This window comes from Danio rerio, chromosome 5 (genome assembly GCF_049306965.1).
Source record: "Danio rerio strain Tuebingen ecotype United States chromosome 5, GRCz12tu, whole genome shotgun sequence".
NCBI lineage: Eukaryota > Metazoa > Chordata > Actinopteri > Cypriniformes > Danionidae > Danio > Danio rerio.
In genome coordinates, this window is record NC_133180.1 from 73,551,597 (window position 1) to 73,573,727 (window position 22,131).

The 22,131-nt window shown below is 35.3% G+C and overlaps 1 protein-coding gene across 4 annotated transcripts in view; it reads right to left on the reverse strand.

The window, feature by feature from the left end:
- The window catches only part of zbtb20 (zinc finger and BTB domain containing 20), a 135,162-nt gene that overhangs the window by 8,400 nt on the left and 104,631 nt on the right, over positions 1-22,131 (reverse strand). For all 4 annotated transcript variants that reach the window (XM_073950857.1, XM_068221291.2, XM_073950858.1 and 1 more), the window contains 1 exon segment: positions 5,025-6,563. In XM_073950857.1, the coding sequence (XP_073806958.1) occupies positions 5,025-6,543 (1,519 nt within the window). In that variant the 5' untranslated portion in view covers positions 6,544-6,563.

The window sequence follows — 22,131 nt, forward strand, 5'->3', positions numbered from 1 at the left end:
CATCCGCAGCATAAAAACATATGCTGGATAAGTTGGCGGTTCATTCTGCTGTGGCGACCCCAGATTAATAAAGGGACTAAGCCAAAAAGAAAATGAATAAATGAATGAATAAATGAAGTTGGTGGTTCATGCTGCTGTGGCGACCCCAGATTAACGAAGGGACTAAGCCGAAAAGAAATTGATTGAATGAATGAATGAAGTTGGCGGTTCATTCAGCTGTGGCGACTCCTGATTAATAAAGGGACTAAGCCGAAAATGAATGAATGAGTGAATGAATGAAGTTGGCGGTTCATTCTGCTGTGGCGACCCCTGATTAATAAAGGGACTGAGTTGAAAAGAAATTGATTGAATGAATGAATGAATGAATGAATGAAGTTGGCGGTTCATTCAGCTGTGGCGACTCCTGATTAATAAAGGGACTAAGCTGAAAATGAATGAATGAGTGAATGAATAAAGTTGGCAGTTCATTCTGCTGTGGCGACCCCTGATTAATAAAGGGACTGAGTTGAAAAGAAATTGATTAAATGAATGAATGAATGAATGAATGAATGAAGTTGGCGGTTCATTCAGCTGTGGCGACTCCTGATTAATAAAGGGACTAAGCCGAAAATGAATGAATGAGTGAATGAATAAAGTTGGCGGTTCATTCTGCTGTGGCGACCCCTGATTAATAAAGGGACTGAGTTGAAAAGAAATTTATTGAATGAATGAATGAATGAATGAATGAAGTTGGCGGTTCATTCAGCTGTGGCGACTTCTGATTAATAAAGGGACTAAGCCGAAAAAGAATGAATTAATGAATGAATAAAGTTGGCGGTTCATTCTGCTGTGGCGACCCCTGATTAATAAAGGGACTGAGTTAAAAAGAAATTGAATGAATGAATGAAGTTGGCAGTTCATTCTGCTGTGGCAACCCCTAATTATTAAAGGCACTAAGCCGAAAAGAAAGTGAATGAATGAATGAAGTTGGCAGTTCACTCCGCTGTGGCAACCCCTGATAATTAAGGGACTAAGCTGAAGGAAAGTGAATGTATATATGTATTTTAAATATGTTATTAAATATATAAATCTAATAAAATACATGAATACAATTTTTAAAGTCATTTTCGTGGTCATTATTATTCCCAGTAATTACATTAAGCTTGTGAGGCAGACATTTCTGCTGGTATCCAAAAGAAAATGAATGTTTTTAGTGCTAATTAGACCAATTAATTAAATACATGTAACTAATGTATGTTGGTCTGCTGGTAATAAGTGCATACATTTACAGAACTTATGAAATACATTAGTTATCATTAAAAAGGAACATAAGCCAGAAAACTGAATTTATTTATAATGATCTGACTGAATGTAACTATACTGTAGCCACATCTGAATGCAGCTTTAAAGGAGGGATATCTTTCCATGATGGGAAACAAAGTCAGAACAGTTTTGGCTCAAGAAAAGGGTTCAGGATGTGATCTGATGATGATACACAGTTTGCAAAATCAGTTGAAAAAGGAGCAGCTTACTAGCGGGCACTGTCAGGCCAAGGTTACTTAAAGGGATAGTTCACTTAAATCTGAAAATTCTGTCATCATTTACTCACCATTTACTTCACCAAACATGTTTCAATTTCTTTCCTCTGTTGAACAAAAAAAGAAGAATAATGTAAAGAAAGCTGAAATCCTGTAACCATTGACTAAATGTTTGTTTTTCCTACTATGGAAGTCAATGGTTACAGATTTTCAGCATTCTTCAAAATATCTTCTTTAGTGTTTAAGACAATAAAGAAACTTATAAAGGTTTATAAAACTCTCTTTAAGGTTGAAAGTTGATTTTGTGTAAAGTTTGCACTTTTTATAATAGGGAAAATAGCTATTAAGGACTTCCCAGCGGGCACACAGCTTCATAACACATTAATATTGGGTTAGATTTAGGTTGTGATGTCGGATGACCAAAATTCAATGTCTTGTCAGCGTCTAAGGACAATGTTATTTTCATGTCCAATGACGATGATTGATATATGGTTGATTTTAGGTGTTGAAAAGTGACCAAAATTCAGGTAAGGCAACCAAAATCCTACGTCTGATAGACATCATAGTGGTAACGTCACACAACATCAAACTGTAACATCATTAGGCGTTGATATTTGGATGTTTTTAGGTTGTGTTGGAAAGTGATTAAAACGTTGGTCACCTTCAAGTGGTTCCATTCTAGTTGAACACAAAAGAAGATATTTTGAAGAAAGAAAAACAAAAAGTACAGAAGTCAATGGTTACAGGTGTCCAGCATTCTTCAAAACATCTTTTTTCAAGAGTTCACACTTAGCTGATGATCCATCAAAGCTTGTTTGGCATGCTGTCCCGGGAGAGAGCCCCGAGCTCAAGGGATCCGTTCGCAGAGCTAGAGGGGAGCCCGAGCTCGGTGGATCTCAGAACTCCCCGGCTGCGATAGCTAAGGGAACACCTGAGAAGGGGGCTAAAGTGTGCTTGATTCTTAAGCATGATGTATATCTTTAGATGGTGGGAGGAAACCGGAGAACCCGGGGAAAACCCACGCGGACACAGGGAGAACATACAAACCCCTCACAGAAACGCCCACCGGCTAGGCGAAACTAGGCCGGTGGTTTTCTTGCTGTGAGGCTCTTAGTGCTAACCACTGGGCCACCGTGCTGCCCGATCAATGGTCAAGAAGGAGAATTGGGGAGGAAGGGGGGGTTTCTTCCAAACGAAGATAAAGTAGACTGAAAACTGTGGTTCTTTATAGTAGCTTAGGGCTCGTATGATTGGAAGATAATGATTAGCTAATGCGAGACCGGCCGTGATAAATCATAAGCACGTGGTCCTCTCGAAATTAGTTTATAAACAAACTTCACTTTGTGTTTAACACTCAAATGGGTTTGGAACTATCCCTTTAACAGGGAATGTACAGATATTGTTTAAGCATAGTTTACTGTCTGCTGATATGGTTTGAGCAAACACTGGTACTGTTTGCAGTTTATAACAGCAGAAATCCCACTTGTGCTCTCCGAAGTGAGAAGAAAGGAACTGCACACATTTGTGTTTTTTTTTTCTGAAACGTGTGATACCTTAAGCTATGCACTGACTGAACACTCATTCAGTTTGTAAGTTAGTAGAGGTGCACCCACGACATGGCATAGGGTCTCCTTCCTTCAGGCTTCAAAAACAAAACACCTCACTTTTTGTGTGTTTGTGTGTGAGAATAATGCATATTTCAGTGCTTCTGAGCTGTAGCTGAAAGTCGAGTAACTGAGGAATCATTTCCAAATGATTAATAACCTACTGTAAATATTTCAAACTTAATTTTTGATTAGTAAATGCATTTTATTTAAACAAATTTAAAGGCAATTTTTTTTCAGTATTTACATTTTTTTTAACCCTCGGATTCCATATTTTGACGTAGTTGTCTCTCAGCCAAATTTTGTCCTATTATAACAAACCAAACATTAGCGGAAAGCTTGTTTATGCAGCTTTTAGGTTATGTATAAATCTTAATTAAAAAAATGTACCCTGATTACTTATGATAGAGGGTCACATTTGTAATTGAGTAAACAGCCATTTTTTAAATATATTTTGCATTTATGACATACGTTTCATGTTGGAGCCATACATTGTATAAAAGTTTAATAGGTTATATCCAGACATGAATTTGTTTGTCTTTTAGACGTGGACTAAATTTTTGATATCCTTCAATTTTGTCCAGGTCAGTAATTTATTTATTTATTTATTTATTTTTCTGTTGAACCATAAATCGAAAGCCATATCAGATTTTTTGTTTGTTTATGTTCAGTAATTTTTGCATCCCAGGCTAATTCTGAAAACGTTTATATACATTTTGATTAATATTGTAAACTATATACATTTCTGGAGAGTGCCAAATGCATCCCAGGAGCTATGTTTTTTTTGCAGTATTTGTTTTTGCAAATCCACCAGAGGGCGCTGTGTACGCTTTTCAGATCTCAAACTTCTCTCGTGCCATTTGCGCCTGCTGTTCTCATGTAAATCCACCAGAGGGCGCTGTGTACGCTTTTTCAGATCTCAAACTTCTCTCGTGTCATTTGCGCCTGTTCTCACGTAAATCCACCAGAGGCCGCTGTCGACTGACTAACTGATCAACGAACCCACCCTCATCCTTCCCTAAACCCAACCGACAGATTTAAAAAGCAATCAAGCAAAGCGCTCGGCTGATTTTTACCACGTTTTCACCCTGTTATTTACTTGTTTATTTAATTTTTTGGCTTCTGTTACCCACTTTCTAGAACCATTTTTGCTGGACTCAAACCTCATTGTTAGGTCAACTCCTCTCTGCGTCTCAATTCCGATGACATATATGGTGAGCTACAGGATAAACTGGCAACATCGTGAAAGGCGTCCATATATAGGTTAGCAGTCAGCTGGTAAGCGCTAACAGGAACGCTGTCATACCGCCCCGTGGCGTTAATTTTAAAGATGAAATGCAGCCATACGTACTTCTGGCTACATAATTTGCGATCTCCAGAAATGTATATAGGGCTACGTTTTCAGAATGAGCCTTTGTTGAATTTTTGTAAATGATGACGGAATTTTCGATCTTCGGTTAACTTGATGTAACCCCTCTGGTTCTACGCCACCGAAACCCGCTCCGAGCTGGTATCGAACTGGCAATCTTCCGCATGGGAGTCGGTTGCTCTAACAAGGAGGCTAAAGACCATGGCCTCTAGAGTCTGTCGCTAGAGCACCTTTAGAGGTCAGAGGAGTGACGTTTACCTGCACAGCACTTACTAGCTGGCCTCCGTTACACTGACAGCATTCTGTATTCCTGTCGCTGACTAATTAAATCAATATTGACGTAATACATCCAAATGAATTATTCGAAAAAGTTTTAGTCTATTCATAAACATTTTAAGTAATCTAGATTACAATATTACATTTTTTTTCCATTTGTGTTTTGGTTTAATAAAAAACAGGTTTGAAACAAGTAAGTACTTTAACTCTGAAAGTGAACTAACTTTAACTTAGCATAGAGAATTGAAGAGTGCTTACCTGTGTGCACGAACATGTGTTTGACGTAGTTTTGTTTGGCAGTAAAGGTCTTACAGCAAAGAGTGCACGCGTACGGCTTCTTCTCCCCGTGCTGTCCCCCCGGTGCACCGCCCTGCTGCTGACTCCCTCCTGGCGGCACAGACAGCCCGCCGGGGAACGGAGGCATGTTGGGAGAGGGGACGGCCACAAACTGCGGCTGCTGGCTCCCGATGGACTGGGGCAGACTGAAGAGGAAAGGCTTGTTGTCGCTGGCTGACTGGGTGGCGAAGAGCGTAGGCAGGTACGTGTTGCCCGCAGTTCCCATTACCTGGGAGTTGCTGGTCAGGGTCAGGGGCATACGTAGGTTGCTGGTAAGCGGCTCACCTGGCCGCAGGTACGGCCCACCGGGCATCACTTGGGGAGCTGTTAGATTGGCTTGATGGATCCCGATCTCGCCACTTTCTTGAGTAGGACCGTTTCCGCTCGAATCTTCGATGATCTCTTGGGTTTGCTCGGGGGAGGAATCATTGACTTCGATCTGCACCGGGGTCCCACGCTCGCCCTGCTGGCCCTTACTCGGACAGTTGAACCCAGACAGGAAAGGCTGTTCAACGGAGTCGGTTTCGGTGCCGATGGAAGAGCTGACGCCAGAGTCGAAGCTCTCGCCTTTGGGCTCGCTTTCCACGCACTCCAATGGCTCGCCGTCCTCCCGGCAATCCTCGATCCCATAGCAGTTGAACTCGTCCCCTTGCTCCTGCTTGATGTGGATGTCCCCTGGGTGGAGCCTGACAGGACGGGGCTGTTTGCGGCAGTGTGTCGTCTCGGTGGTGGACAGGAATCGCTCCATCTGCTGTGAACGCTCATGGATGCGCGTGATCCAGGCAGGGTCCTGCCCGGCCTCCTTCTGCTGCAGTGGCAAGGCCGAGTCGTAGTTGGCTATCACCGCAGCGCCGGCATAGTGGGAGCGATTTCCGCGGGTACCGTTTTGCAGGCCCAACCCCGAGCAGCTGGAATAAAGCGAGGAGTAAACGCTCTGGTGAGATGTTTGCATGTAGCCCGACTCGGCGTCGCTGCTGGGACCAGACGTGCCAGACTCCGGAGTTCCCCGCGGCGTCTCCTGCCCCGAGTCCCCCGGGACCACCGAAAAGCTGCCAGATCCCGAAATGCCCACATTCTGCGAGACAATCCTGGTGCACTCGTCGATAACTGTCTTGATCTGAAGGATGCTGGCAGCCGTGAGGATCTGCAGGGCCTCGGATTGGGAGACCCGCAGCACGCCGCTGTACATGAAGTCGATCAGTTTCTGGACGGACTGGACCGAGACCACAGAGGGGATCTCGATGTCGCTGTAGCCCAGGAGCAGCTTGTCCTGAAAGAAGGGGCTGCCGGCAGCCAGCACACAGCGGTGAGCGCGCAGCATGCTACCATGGATCCGAACAGTCACGTCACAGAAGTGCCCGCGGTTTCGCTGCTCATTGAGGGTCTCAAGTACAGAATTGCTGAAGTTGTGAAGATTAATGTGGTGAATGCGTTCGGTCATCCCCTTGCACCTGATGTCACCTGTGTGTGCGACAGGAACAAACACAAAGAGGAAACACATCAGTTCACATACTGGAAAACATCTTACACTTACAAAAAAATGACTTGTTCAAACTAGGGCTGGGTGAATAATCGAAAAGTAATCGAAATCAACATTCAGAACCAATAATCGATCTATTTCTTCCAGGTCGAATTTTACGATTGCTTTCCCAACCACATGAGGAGTCATGTGACTGTTCATTTTAGACAATGTTAGCTTTAATTTTAGTTGTTCAACGTTGATGTTCAATAAATATTCTTCAAGAGTTCACACTTAGCTGATGATTGATTTTAAAGCTTGTTTGGCATGCTGTCCCGGGAGAGAGCCCTGAGCTCATAAGATCCTAAAACCCAGGGCTCCCTTTTGTTTGTAAGGCAAGAGGGGAGTTTGAGCTCAGGTAGATCTGGAGAACTCCCCTGCTGTAGTAGCTAATGAACAGATAGTGATTGCTCTTAAGAGAGAACTACTTACTAGGAGCATGTCTATGATGCCGATTTGGATTAGTCAATTAACTTAAGTTGTTTGTTTTTGGAAGGTGAGAGGAAACCGGGAGAAATGAGGGAGAACCCACGTGAGCATGTGGAGAACGTGTAAACTCCGCACAGAAATGTCGACTGGTAAAGACTAGATTCAGTGACGTTATTGCTGTGAGGCAACAGTGCTAACCACTGGGCAACTGTGCCACCCATCTAGGAAAGGAGGAGGAGTAGGCGTGAAAGAGGCGATTCTTGAAAACGAAGATGGCTGTTATATGGAACTTAGAGTATTTATAGTGGCTTAGGAATCGTCTGATTGGTGAACCATAAATTGTATAATGCGGGACCAGACTCAAGCAATCATAAGCACGTGATCCTCTCAAAATTAGTTTATAAATAAACTTCACATAGATAGTTTATAGTGTGTGTTTTCTTCAATTATTTTAGTTTAACTATAAAGAGCCACAGCATCAAATACATAGAATCATTAGACATTAACTAACTACTTTAATCTAGCAGCAGAACACAGTTTGCTCACATTTTCTTTCTCTTTAAATAAAGCATATATATATATATATATATATATATATATATATATATATATATATATATATATATATATATATATACACACACACACACACACACACACACACACACACACACACACACACACATACATACATACATACATATATACACACACACACATATTTATATATACAACAGTTCTGTCTGGTTCTCGAATCTGATTGGCTGACAGCTGTGATATATATTGTGATATAATATACAGCTGTGATATAATATCAGCACCCGTACAGCCTCTTTACCCTTTGTGTATTACTCCGCCCACATACAGCCAGCAAAAAGCAGACTCTACAGATCTAAAGTTTAAAAGATACATGCTCAGCTGTTTAACTGTCAGCTTATGATTTGAATCCAACGCGGAAGAAAGTAGTTCCTCATACAAAAGGGTTTTTTAAGACTGTCCATGTTTGATTTTGTTTATATATATATATATATATATATATATATATATATATATATATATATATATATATATATATATATATATATATATATATATATAAATTATTAGCCCACCTTTTTTTTTTATTTTTTGGGAAATGTTTTAAAAAGGAAAAAAAAATCAAAGAGGGTGAATAATTCTGAATTCAACTGTGTATATATATAGTAAAAATGAGAGTAATAATAACAGAGAGATAAAATAACATTTTAAACAATACAGCAATACAGAAAATATATACTATATTAATACAAATATGCAAAGGGTACAGTAGATAAAACAATACTAATAATAAATAAAAAACCGCCACACATTCATAACTAAGCCAGGGGCAGAGAAAATAGGTCAGAAATATATATATATATTAATTCATTCATTTTTTTAATGAACCGCCAATTTATCCAGCGTACGTTTAACTAAAGATTTAGAAATCTAGCTAAAGATAGTTCTGTTTTTGAATAAAGGGTTGGAAATTAAAGTTTTTTTTTTATATATATCTGATTCATTGATTAATTGAAAAAATAATCGGCAGATTAATCGATTATTAAAACAATCGTTAGTTGCAGCCCTAGTTAATATATTTCACAACATGAACAAGCAATGAACCATACATTTATTACAGTATTTATTCATCGTTGTTAAGGTTAGTTGATGAAAATAAAATTGTTCATCATTAACTAATGTTAACAAGCATGAATTTATATTTTAATAATGCGTTTGTAGTAGTAGTTGAACTATGATTAATAAACGCTGTCATTTGTAGTTGATGTGAATAAATACATAAACAAACATTAGCTAATGGACATTTATTATTTTAAAGTGTTATATATTTTGATGATATTACAACACAATGTCTGTCTGAGTGTCTATGAAATTTGCAGGTTTACACTATTTTATTCCTAAAAAAAAAAATCAGACAACGTGTGCCCATCACATGAGGTAGTTAAAATACATTCCTTAAGCAATGACAAATTATACTGATATATTGTACAGATCTCAGCGGGAGAACCAAATACAGCGGGTCATTGCTTAGGGCTTATATTTCAACTGCATTGTAGCTCAAATGTTACCAATAAATCAAATACAAATAAGCACAGGCACGCATGTCACATTAGCTAATAGAATATGCATTGTTTATTGACATATTTTTTGTAGAATGTGTCTTTCTCGGTCTTATGGAATTAGTGGTCACGGGATGCCGTTTGCTAGAATGAAGCAGCACAGAAAATGACTGCTTTTGTGTAAATTTAGAAGAAGAATTTAGAAGAAAAGATGCCCTGTTGCCCTTAAACATTTCAGAAATTCTATTATAAGTGCTATATTGCACATCCCTGTACTATATACTGCAGCAAAGGACAGACAAGAGTGTGAGTGTGTGTATGCTGTATATGGATAGTTGACAAATATTTTGTAAAACACCATTTTTAACCAGTTAAACTCCTCGGACACGGTACCATCGACTTTCGCTTTAAGATTTAAAGGGCTAGCATTGCACCAGACCCTATTAAGTGGTTTCTTTTGAAAGTGTAGAATCTATAATTTATGCAAAAATGAATCCCTTTGGTTTTTATTGTACTGTACAAAAGTTATTTACACTTAAATACACAGTATTTTGGATACCCGAGCTGGGTATTTTACATTGGTTCAGTAACTGTACGTCACTCTAGAACAGGGGTCTCAAACTCAATTTACCTGGGGGCCGCAGGAGGCAAAGTCTGGGTAAGGCTGGGATAAGGGATCAAATGTCATTATTAACAGTTTTAATTATTTCTTCTGAACATGAAGTGTCCTGAACATTAATAGAACATTGAGTGAAGATTATGAACAGTTCTTCTGAACATGGCATCTTTTGCCTACTTCTTGCTGCCAGAGACTTGACAGCGCTTCTTCTCACAAATCTGAACCACATTTGGCTTTAGAGCGGAAGCAGTTGAGACCCTCAGTATGGCTTGAAGATGATCATCATTAAGTCTAGACCTGTACTTTGACTTATTGAAGTCCTAGGGAAAAAAGTGGGGGAACTCACTCCAAACTTCCATTCCCTCACCTAAAAAAAAAGGCGTATATATGTATAAATAAAACACCCCCACCCCACTCCAGTCACATCAGTCTGTACCAGTCTGTATCTACCTATAATATATATAAGATGCAGGCTGTAGCTAGGTAGGTGGCAGGCTGCAGATAGGTAGCTAAGTGGCAGGCAGGGGCGGGAACAGCTTACCTTGGTTCTGGCCGGCGCGAGTTCCCTCCTAAACACTTCCCGCCCGTCACAGTGTCTAACAAAGGGGCGGGGTGCGTGGTGACGTCACCGGCATCCCCGCCCCTTAGTTTACACGGCGGGCGGGGAATGCCAGTGACCGCTGTGTACGGATAGAATCAGCGGAGCGGGGAGCGCTCTCTCTCCCCGCTCCGCTGATTCTGTCAGTGTACAGCGGTCAGCGCGGGCCACAAAATATTGCACTGAGGGCCGCAAATGGCCCGCGGGCCGCGAGTTTGAGACCCCTGCTCTAGAAGCAAGACTGGAAATCTATGACTTATACAGTTCATTCTTTTTCCTTCGGGTTAGTCGCTTATTTATCAAGGGTCGCCACAGCAAAATGAACCGCCAACTATATGTTTTACACAGCGAATGTCCTTCCAGCCACAACCCAGTGCTGGGAAACACCCATACACTCACACAATCAGACACACATACAAAACGGCTAGTTTATTTAATCAATTTACCTACAGCGCATGTGTTTGGACTGTGGGGGAAACCGGAGCACCCGGAGGAAAACCACGCCAACACAGGAAGAACATGCAAACTCCACACAGAATTGCCAACTGACCCAGCCGGGACTCAAACCGGCGACCTTTTAGGCGACAGTGCTTAACACCGAGCCACTATGTCGCCAACTTAGTACAGAATGTATCCTAATTTTGATCCCACTATTAACCCCATGTTTATCCCATTCATATACATTAAAATGCAAACTGTTCAAGGTTAAATAATCGAAAACTCAAAGAATTGAGGTCAGCTGACGAATATAGTAAGGTTACGAGGTAACTACTGTATTGCATGCTTCTCTAAGAAACTTGTTATTTTTGTAATCACATACCTTCTGTTTTAGTTATTATTTATAAAGCTCAGTAGGCAGTGTAATGTGTATATTGTGCAGTATATAATAAGTAGTAAGGCTGTTTTTCATTCCATCAAACACTTCACAGAATATTGCATTCTGCCATCCACATCAAGTGACTTACCCTTTCCACTGTGATGAATGATTAAAAAGTCATTTAAACTGAGATATTTACTGTGATCAATTCTGAATCAGAGGACACCCGTATATTTAAATAGTAACTCAGTCACTAATAGATAATATTGCATTATTGGCATTTAGGTTAGTTTAGGTTTTATTTATTTTTCTTTTGTTTTCCCTTTTCTTTTCTTTACTTTTATTGTTTTCTTTTTTTCCTTTTCTTTTTCTTTCATTTTCTTGTCTTTTCTTTGAGTGAGCAGAGTGACTCACAAAATCCCTTGGTGTGACTCAAAATCTTTTTCAACAGTATTTTTAAATAATTTGTTATTCAAGACCCCCCAACAAGAAGTGAGTAAGGCATTGAAAGCCTGATTTTCAGAAGTGGTGCTTGTCTTGTGCAATTAATTAAATGTTTATTTAATATTTTTTTTTATTTGGTCCAGTAATGTATCATATGCTTGGCAGAAAAACTAAACAAAACTGATTTTCTGCAATAATAAACCCGAAAAACCCAAAAGTTCACCCAAAAATGTTTTAAAGAATGTTGAAAACAAAACAAAAAAGTTCTGGTAATAATAAAGTAAACAAACAAATACAAATAATATTAATAATAATAAATAAATAAATACAAATAATAATAAATAAATAAATACAAATAATAATAATAATATAATAAACCAATAAACACACAAAAAATAAAAATACGTAAATACAAATAATAATAATTTTAAAAATTAATAAACACAAAAAAATATATATATAAATACAAATAATAATAATAATAATAATAAACCAGTACATACAAATAATAATAATAATAATAATAAACTAATAAATACAAATAATAATAATAATAATAGTAAAATAAACAAATAAAAACAAATAATAAAATAAACCAATGAATAGAAATAATAATAATAAATACATATACTACTATACTACTACTAATAATAATATTGTTAATAAATACATATAATAATAATATTAATAATAAATATAAACACAAATAAAAAAACAACAATAATAATAATAATAATAATAATAATAACAATAATAAAATAAATAAATAAATACTACTACTACTACTACTTCTACTAATAATAATAATAATAATGAATAAATACAAATAATAAAAATAAAACATATAAATACAAATATTAATAATAAAAACACTGCAGGTTTTTTCAGACTGGCCTTAGAGAATTAGTACACGATGACAAAATGTTCATTTTTCACAGCCTTTTTTAGGGTAACTATCCCTTTAAAACATTATTCATTCCCATGCATAAGGCATCTATGAGGCTATCTGCTGAATAGAATATGTCAGAATAGCTGAACGCATGCATCCTGCAGTGTGGCATTATATACTCAATCTATAAACTAATTAAACAGCCTTTTTATAACTGACTCAATCAATTATGCATGCCGTTTCATAAGCAATATATTAAAAAAAGATGCTGCATGGAATATATACACTTTTATTACAGTCAAACCAAAAAACGTTTTAAGGAACAACTTAAAGAAATGAATGCAAGCAGTGACCAACCGTTTACTGCATCTAACACACACTGACTGTATCTCCAACACTTTCTGACTTTGTTCATTTGTGTGAATCTACATGATGTTCAGTGTATATTTATTTTTTCCAAATGTATTTAGACTGAAATAAATATGTAATTTTTGTTTTACAATTACAGTATACACTTATATTTTATTATTTACCACAAAATAATGTGGATCTCATTGTAACCTTACAATATATAATGACTTAAAATATTATTTGAGTTAACGAATATAATATAGGAGACACAAGTCAAATATTTTTGTCAATAATATAAAACTAGGGATGACACTGTGGCTCAGTGGTAAGCACTATCACCTCACAGCAAGAAGGTTGTTGATTCGAGTCCCGACTGGGTCAGTTGATGTTTCTGTGTGGAGTTTGCATGTTCTTCCTCTGTTGGCATGGCTTTTCCTCCGGGTGCTCCGGTTTCCCCCACAGTCCAAACACACACTATATAGGTAATTTTTTTAAACTAAATTGGCCTTAGTGTATGTGTTTCCCAGTACCGGATTGCAGCTGGAAGGCCATCCGCAGTGCAAAAAATATGCAGGATAAGTTGGCGGTTCATGCCGATGTGGCGACCCCTAATTAATAAAGGGACTAATCTGAAAAGAAAATGAATGAATGAATAAATAAATTTGGTGGCACGGAGGCTGAGTGGATAGCACTGTTGCCTCACAGCAACTAGGTTGCTGGTTCGAGTCCTGGCTGGGCCAGTTGAAGTTTCTGGTGCTCCGGTTTCCCCCACAGTTCAAACACATGCACTATAGGTAAATTGTATGTATGTGTGTGTGTGTGTGTGCGCGTATTAGTGTTTCCCAGAACTGGGTTGCGGCTTGAAGGGCATCCGCTCTATAAAACATGTGCCGGAATAGTTGGTGGTTCATTCCGCTGTGGCAACCTCTGAAATAGAGACTTAGCTGAAGGAAAAAGAATGAATGAATGAATAAGTTTCATAATTACAGTGTTTACTTTTCCTTATTTACCCCAAAATAAAGTGGATCTTATTGTAACTTAAGGATAACTTAAAATGATATTTGAGTTAATATAGGAGTTATTTATATAACAAAGGAGACAAAAGTCAAATATGTTGGTCAATAATATAAAATTAGTTTATTTTTAAATAAAGGTGTTTGTTTTTTTGGTGAGGTTTGACAATGAACACATGAACTCATTTCTGTGATGCAATATATATCTGTACTGCAAAACAATGTACAGCACAAACACATGAAAAAACTTATTAAATGGGGATTTAATATGCCCATTTTTACAAGATATAACAAGTCTCTGATGTCACTAGAGTGTGTATGTGAACTTTCAGCTCAAAATACCACACAAATAAGGTTTTATAACTCTCTGAGTTTGATCCTAATTATGCCATAAAGGTGACTGTTGCTTTAAATTCAAATGAGATTGTGCTCTTTACAAAAGAGGGCGGAGCTACAAATCTCTATGTGTCAGTATAGTGGCAGATTCAAAAATAAGACGGAGGTCCTATGCTAATGAGGGAGAAATGATCACTGGTGGGCGGGGCTTTCCCCTTTGATGACACGTACAAATGGAGAATGTCAATCAGTGTTTCTGCAGACTCTTTTTATCAAGTGTGATTATAAAAAATTACATTTATACATTTGTATCATTAGAAGCTGGTTATATCCACAGACTGTCACCATACAACTGTGTTTAAATGCCTTATAAAAGTTAATTTTTGCATTATAGGTCCCCTTTAAAGAATTTTGGGACAAAAAATGACATTAATGTTGCAGAAGAGCACAGATCTAATAATAGCAGGAAATATTATAATGCAGTGTTACGATGTTTCCCATTTGCACAGGTGAAATTTAAAACTGGTTATTGCATTCTTTCTAGTTAGCAAAGTTTTAATGAACTGTCTAAACTGTTAATTAACCGACTGGAGATTATAATAATAGCAGATTTATGTAAGTTCATCTTATAAACACTAAAAAGTGAGCTGAAAGATTTACTTCTTCCAGAAATGCAAGGTTCAATCCATCATCAAATGATTTTTGATACAGAATTCTCTCTAAATACAGTAGTGGGCCTTTAACCGTACATACTGAAAACAAAACATCACCTGTAAAAACAATCGATTTGTGTTGGGATAACATGAAGGAATTAAGTTAGCTTATTAGTTTTTACAAACAGACAAAGAAACTTATTAAAGGGGACCTATTATGTGCAATTTTTACGAGTAAAATAAGTCTCTGATGAGTGTGTGTGTGAATTTTCAGCTCAAAATACAGCACAAATAATGTTTTAGAACTCTTTGAATCTGCACAAGTTAGGCTTTCACCTATAGTGTGCCATTTTGGTGACTGTGTTTATATTCAAATGAGATTGTGCTCTTTTTAGAAGAAGGCGGAGCTACAAGTGCCTGTGCGTCAGCATAGTGGCAGATTCAAAAACAAGACTGAGGTCCTATGCTAATGAGGAAGAAATGATCACTAGTGGGCGGGGCTTTCCTCTCTGATGACATGTACAAATGGAGAATGTCAATCAAAGTGTTTCTACAGACTTTATTATCAATAAAAAAATAAAATTAATACATTTTTATCATTAGAGGCTGGTTATATTCACAGAATGTCACCACACATTTTTGCATTACAGGTCCCCTTTAAGGAATTTTGGGACAAAAAAAAAATGGCATTAATGTTGCAGAATAGCACAGATCTAATAATAGCAGAGAACATTATAATTCAGTGTTACAATGTTTCCCAGCAGCACAAGTGGAATTTAAAACTGGTTATTGTCTTCTGTAGTTAGCGAAGTTATAATAAACTGTCTAAACTGCTAATTAACCGACTGGAGATTAAAATAATAGCAGATTTAAGTGAGTTCATCTTATAAACACTAAAAAGTGAGCTGAAAGATTTACTTCTTCCAGAAATACAAGGTTCAATCCATCTTCAAATGATTTTTGATACAGAATTCTCTCTAAATACAGTGGTGGGCCTTTAACTGTACATGCTGAAAACAAAACATCACCTGTAAAAACAATCGATTTGTGTTGGGATAACATGAAGGAATTAAGTTAGCTTATTAGTTTTTACAAATACACAAAAAAACTTATTAGATGGGACCTATTATGTGCTCTTTTTACGAGTAAAATAAGTCTCTGATGAGTGTGTGTGTGTGAAGTTTCAGCTCAAAATACAGCACAAATAATGTTTTAGAACTCTTTGAATCTGCACAAGTTAGGCTTTCACCTATAGTGTGCCATTTTGGTGACTGTGTTTATATTCAAATGAGATCGTGCTCTTTTCAGAAGAGGGCGGAGCTACAAGTGCCTGTGCGCCAGCATAGTGGCAGATTCAAAAACAAGACTGACGTCCTATGCTAATTAGAAAGAAATGATCACTCATGGGCGGGGCTTTCCCCCTCTAATGACATGTACAAATGGAGAATGTCAATCAAAGTGTTTCTGCAGACTTTATTATCAATAAAAAAATAAAATTAATACATTTTTATCATTAGAGGCTGGTTATATTCACAGAATGTCACCACACATTTTTGCATTACAGGTCCCCTTTAAGGAATTTTGGGACAAAAAAAATGGCATTAATGTTGCAGAATAGCACAGATCTAATAATAGCGGGGAAACATTATAATGCAGTGTTACAATGTTTCCCAGTCGCACAAGTGGAATTTAAAACTGGTTATTGTCTTCTGTAGTTAGCGAAGTTTTAATGAACTGTCTAAACTGTTAATTAACCAACTGGAGATTAAAATAATAGCAGATTTGTCTCATTTTAAGTGAGATGAAAGATTTACTTCTTCCAGAAATGCACTTTTGCTGATAGACAGATGTTCAATGCATCTTCAAATGATGTTTGATAAAGTATTTTCTCTATATACAGTAGTGTTGACTTGGAAACTAATAAAGAGCATAAAGTTTGTTACGCTATGCTATTTTGAAAGCTTATGTATAACAATTCACCATGTGTATGTTTAGGATCACTCACTCATACACCTAAAATATTAATGCTTAAATATTGTAATGCTTTAATTAAAAGGTATTTAGGTTGTCCCCCCAAAAAACTCAACAACAAAAAAATTCAGCTCAATTTAAATAGGTAGTTTAAACAAACATCAAAATCAATACACAATTATTTTCTTTGCCTTTCATTTAATTTCTTTTCTTTGTTTTTTCTTTAATCAGCGTTCAGAGTGACTCACTAACTCATTTGGTGTGACTCACAAAATTTTTAGTTTCAAGAGTATTTTAAATAAATCTGTTATTCAAGACCCCCAAAAGAAAGTGAGTAAGACATTGAAAGCTTGGTTTTAAGAAGTGGTGCTTGTCTCGTGACATTAATTAAATGTGTTTTTTGAATTTCTTTCATTTCTGTGTTTCATTCTATTTTATTTTGTCCAATAATGTACCACGCGGTAAGCAGATAATAAACAAATTTCACACAAAAATTAAAAATAAAAAAAAAGTTTTAAAAATGATGGAAACCAAAAAGCTCTGGTAATATTAATAATAATAATAAATAGAAATAATAATACAAATAATAATACAAATAATAATACAATTAATAATAACAAAACAATATTAATAAATCAAATCAATTTGTGTTTGGACAACATGAAGGAATTAAGTTAACTTGTTAGTTTTTACAAATTTAAGTGGGTTGAGCATTAAACAATTAAGTTGTCCCCAAAAACTAAATAATTGTGTTGTTTCAGCTGATTTTAAATAAGTAGTCTGAACCAACAGCTTTATTGTTGCACATCAAAATCAATACACAATTATTCATGCAGTCTAGGCCATCTACAACTAAATTTGATATATACATATTTACAGATATATAAGTTAAATTTAAGACTTTTAAAAACATTTTAAGACTATTAGAAATGAAATTTTAGACTCATATAGGGCTAAACGCAAAGGATTTTTCAAATAGCCCAGATGGAAAAGGTTTTAATTTGTCCTATCAAAAAAAAAAAAAAAAAAAAAAAAAAAAAAAAAAAAATATATATATATATATATATATATATATATATATATATATATATATATATATATATATATATATATATATATATAAAATATTAAATAATATAAAGATTTTAAATATTGTGTCAAAATAAGAAAGCTCTACTTTTTTTTTAAACAAACTTTCTTTAAAATAAAATTCAAACAAAAATAGACAAATGTTTTAAATGTTTTAACATGCTGCTATAATAAACTAAATCTATGCACAACAATCTGTCCAGGTCAGTGTCCTCAGCCGTAAATATATGGAACAGTTTTAAACGAATGTTACTGTAAGCAAAATAATTAGTAAATAGAGTTAAAAAAATAACCTTTTTTAAATAAAAATATTAAGTAGCAATACATAAACAAAGGAAAATTAAGACCTGTTAAAAAAAGATTTAAGACCTAAAACACATTAAAAATTTTTTTTTTTTCATTTTGAGACCAGCAACCTAGCTCGAACCAGCAACCTAGTTGCTGTGAGACAACAGTGCTATCCACTCAGCCTCGGTGCCACCAAACTTATTTATTCATTTTCTTTTCAGATTAGTCCCTTTATTATGTAGGGGTTGCCACAGCGGCGTGAACCGCCAACTTATCCAGCATATTTTTTTGCACTGCGGATGCCCTTCCAGCTGCAATCCGGTACTGGGAAACACCCATACACTCTCATTCATACACATACACTAAGGCCAATTTAGTTTAATAAATTCACCTATATGGCGTGTGTTTGGACTGTGGGGGAAACCGGACATTTTAAGACCCTGCAGATATATATACTATATATACACATAGTTGAAGTCAGAATTATAAGCCCTCCTTCAATTTTTTTTTTATATTTCCCAAATGATGTTTAACAGAGCAAGGAAGTTTTCACAGTATGTCTGATAATATTTTTTCTTCTGGAGAAAGTCTTATTTGTTTTATTTCAGCTAGAATAAAAGCAGTTTTTAATTTTTTTAATTAATTAAATTTTTAAATGAATTTTTTTTTTAATTAAAAAAAGTTTAAGGTTAAAAATATTAGCCCCTTTAAGCTATTTTTTCCAACTGTCTACAGAACAAACCATCGTCAAACTTGCATTACTTCTGGAGAAAGTGTTACTTGTTTTATTTCAGCTAGAATAAAAGCAGTTAGTAATTTAAAAAAAAAACATTGTTGGGACAAAATTATTAGCCCCGTTAAGCTGTTTTTTTTTCAGATAGTCTACAGAACAAACCATCGTTATATAATAATTTGCCTAATTACCCTAACCTGCCTAGTTAACCTAATTAACCTAGTTAAGCCTTTAAATGTCACTTTAAGCTGTATAGAAGTGTCTTGAAAAATATCTAGTCAAATATTATTTACTGTCATCATGGCAAAGATAAAATAAATCAGTTATTAGAAATGAGTTATTAAAACTATTATTCTTAGAAATGTGCTGAAACAATCTTCCCTCCATTAAACAGAAATTGGGGAAAAAAATAAACAGGAGCGCTAATAATTCAGGGTGGCTAATAATTCTGACTTCAACTGTATATACTGCATATATGAAACATTCAAATAAAGCCAGCACAGATTTATTGCCTACAGCTACACTGAAAAAAGTGTTGCATGCAGAACCGTTGCAAACAATTTATTTGTGTTGAATATAAACAAACAAATTAAGTTTAATAATGTTCAACTTAATTTGTTTGTTTAAATTCAACACAAATAAATTGTTTACAACCACCTTACGTAAACAAATGAGTAAATCCAAGGAGTCATCTCTGAATAATTTTTTTCAGAGTATGGCTTCTACATTTGAAATCATAACCATACTCTTTATGCTTTAGCCTAATAGTAAAATACACCATATAAAGCCAAACCAGTTGACTACATCCTAGCAAACAGCATGAAGCTATCACAAATCAGCACGGTGGAGATATTATTCATGAAAAGTGGCAGTGACCTACAAAAAAGCTTTTCTTTTTGAAAAAAGACAGAGGGCAGTCTTGAGCTAGCATCAACTACCCAGCACTCGTCTGCTCTGCACAGGCAGCATGTGTTTCGCTTTTGCATTATATACCAAATCCAAAAATAAGTCAATCAAATCAATAAAGCGACGATGGGTCGCGTGGTATCATTACTCACGAAATGAATTATTTTCAGGCTGGCGTTGGTGCTGGTTTGCTTTAGGGAAAAAAAGGACACGACTGTCTACACAAACAGTTTTGGAGAGAACACAAAATGTCTACTTTAGTGCTGCACCCTTTTTTGTAATCCGAAAACTCCACACACATACACAGGCACACATATACACACACACACATACAAAAATAAATCACAGAAGAGTGAACACTTTCTAAAAAATCAGCCGTGATTTCAGTGGACAGTTGTAGTAAAATCGGTTTCATCTTGCAGAAAGCCACACAGCGAAAGTTGAAAGCACACGCTGTTTGCTCCTTTTCAGATTTCTCGCTCTCCTTTCCACGTGCGCTGCTCTCTAAGCACTTCTCAATTTTGTGCATTGTCATTTTAGTAGCATGTCTTACTCCCTTAGCTCACTACAATAGAGAAAAAGCCCTATTCACTATTCCTTAAGAAGAAGAAGTGACATTTTTTAACTAATACATTTTCAAGTGCATTTAAAACATATTAGCATGCACAGAAAAGAAGGTTAACAGAAATAAAGGACCATTCATTAGGATTCATAGCAAACGGCATATTTGGAGTACGCAACCTTTGAGACTTAAAGGAAGACGCTGAAAGGAAATATCCATCATTTCTGAAGGTTATCAAGGCAAAGTGTTGTATTAGAAAAAAAGAGGGAATGTACTTGTGTGTGTGTGTGTGTGTGTGTGTGTTCTGTAAAAATCTTTAGTAAAACAAATCAGATTTTGTGTCAGCAAGTGTGTGTGAAATTGTACTGTCAAGTGGTTCACAGTTTATATATAATACGAATATATATATATATATATATATATATATATATATATATATATATATATATATATATATATATATATATATATATATATATAAACAATAATTAAAATAAAAAATTAATAATTTAATAAATAATATAATATTAAATAAATAATACAATATAATTATAATATAAATAATATAATATAATATAATATGATATAATATAATATAATATAATATAATATAAAATAATATAATATAATATAATATTGTATGATATAATATAATATAATATAATATAATATAATATAATATAATATAATATAACATAGTATGATATAAAATAATATAATATAATATAATATAATGTAATATAATATAATATAATATAATATAATATAATATAATATAATATAATATAATATAATATAATATAATAATAACAATTCTATTAATAATATTATTTTTTTCGGGTGGTTCATTTGAAGACAGTTTGAATGTATTAATATAGGCTTATATGCATAGCCTACATTTTTGCACTGCAGCAAGGGATACAGATAGGTGTTGTTCTCTTTATTATATCAGTCCTAAAAATCTTGGGTTTTATGTTCTTAAAGAGATAATGCAACCGAAAATACAAATTCTGTCATTTACTGTCCTTTAAAAATCATTTACTCGCTCTTTGCTAGTTTCTTTCTTATAAAAAATGATAAATTTATATAAAACACAAAAGAAGATACTTTGAAGAATGCTGAAATCCTGTAACCATTGGCTTTTTTATTTGGTTTTCCTACTATGGAAGTCAATGGTTACACGTTTTCAGCATTCTTTTAAAGTAGGGCTGCACAATATATCGTTTTAGCATCGATATGTGTTTATGTGTTCATATGACCATTCACAACAGTCACATCTCAGGATATGTAATGTTTAGTTTGTATCACAATTTATCATTAGCATGTGTTTTCGATGCCTGTGATTGTATAATGACTTTAAAAGCATTCAGGTTTAAGAAACTGTGCCAATTTTGATCTTAGCTACAATCAGTTTTATTGAATTATTTGTATTTTTATTATTTAGTTACTGTTCTTGAATACTGTTAACGAAAAAAACACATTATTTCAATGGTATCTTACTCTTATTATTGTATTTATAGATTGCTATGCATAAAAATACTCACAACACATGCAAATACAGAAATGCACTGCAAATAGCACAGACCACAGCGAAAATGTGTCGGGGACCCGAAAAAGTTTATACATTGTTTAATAGATTTTTTTTGTCTTTATTTTTTCTTTATTGAGTGGATAGGGCAGTATTTTAGACAGGAAACGATGTGGGAGAGATAGGGA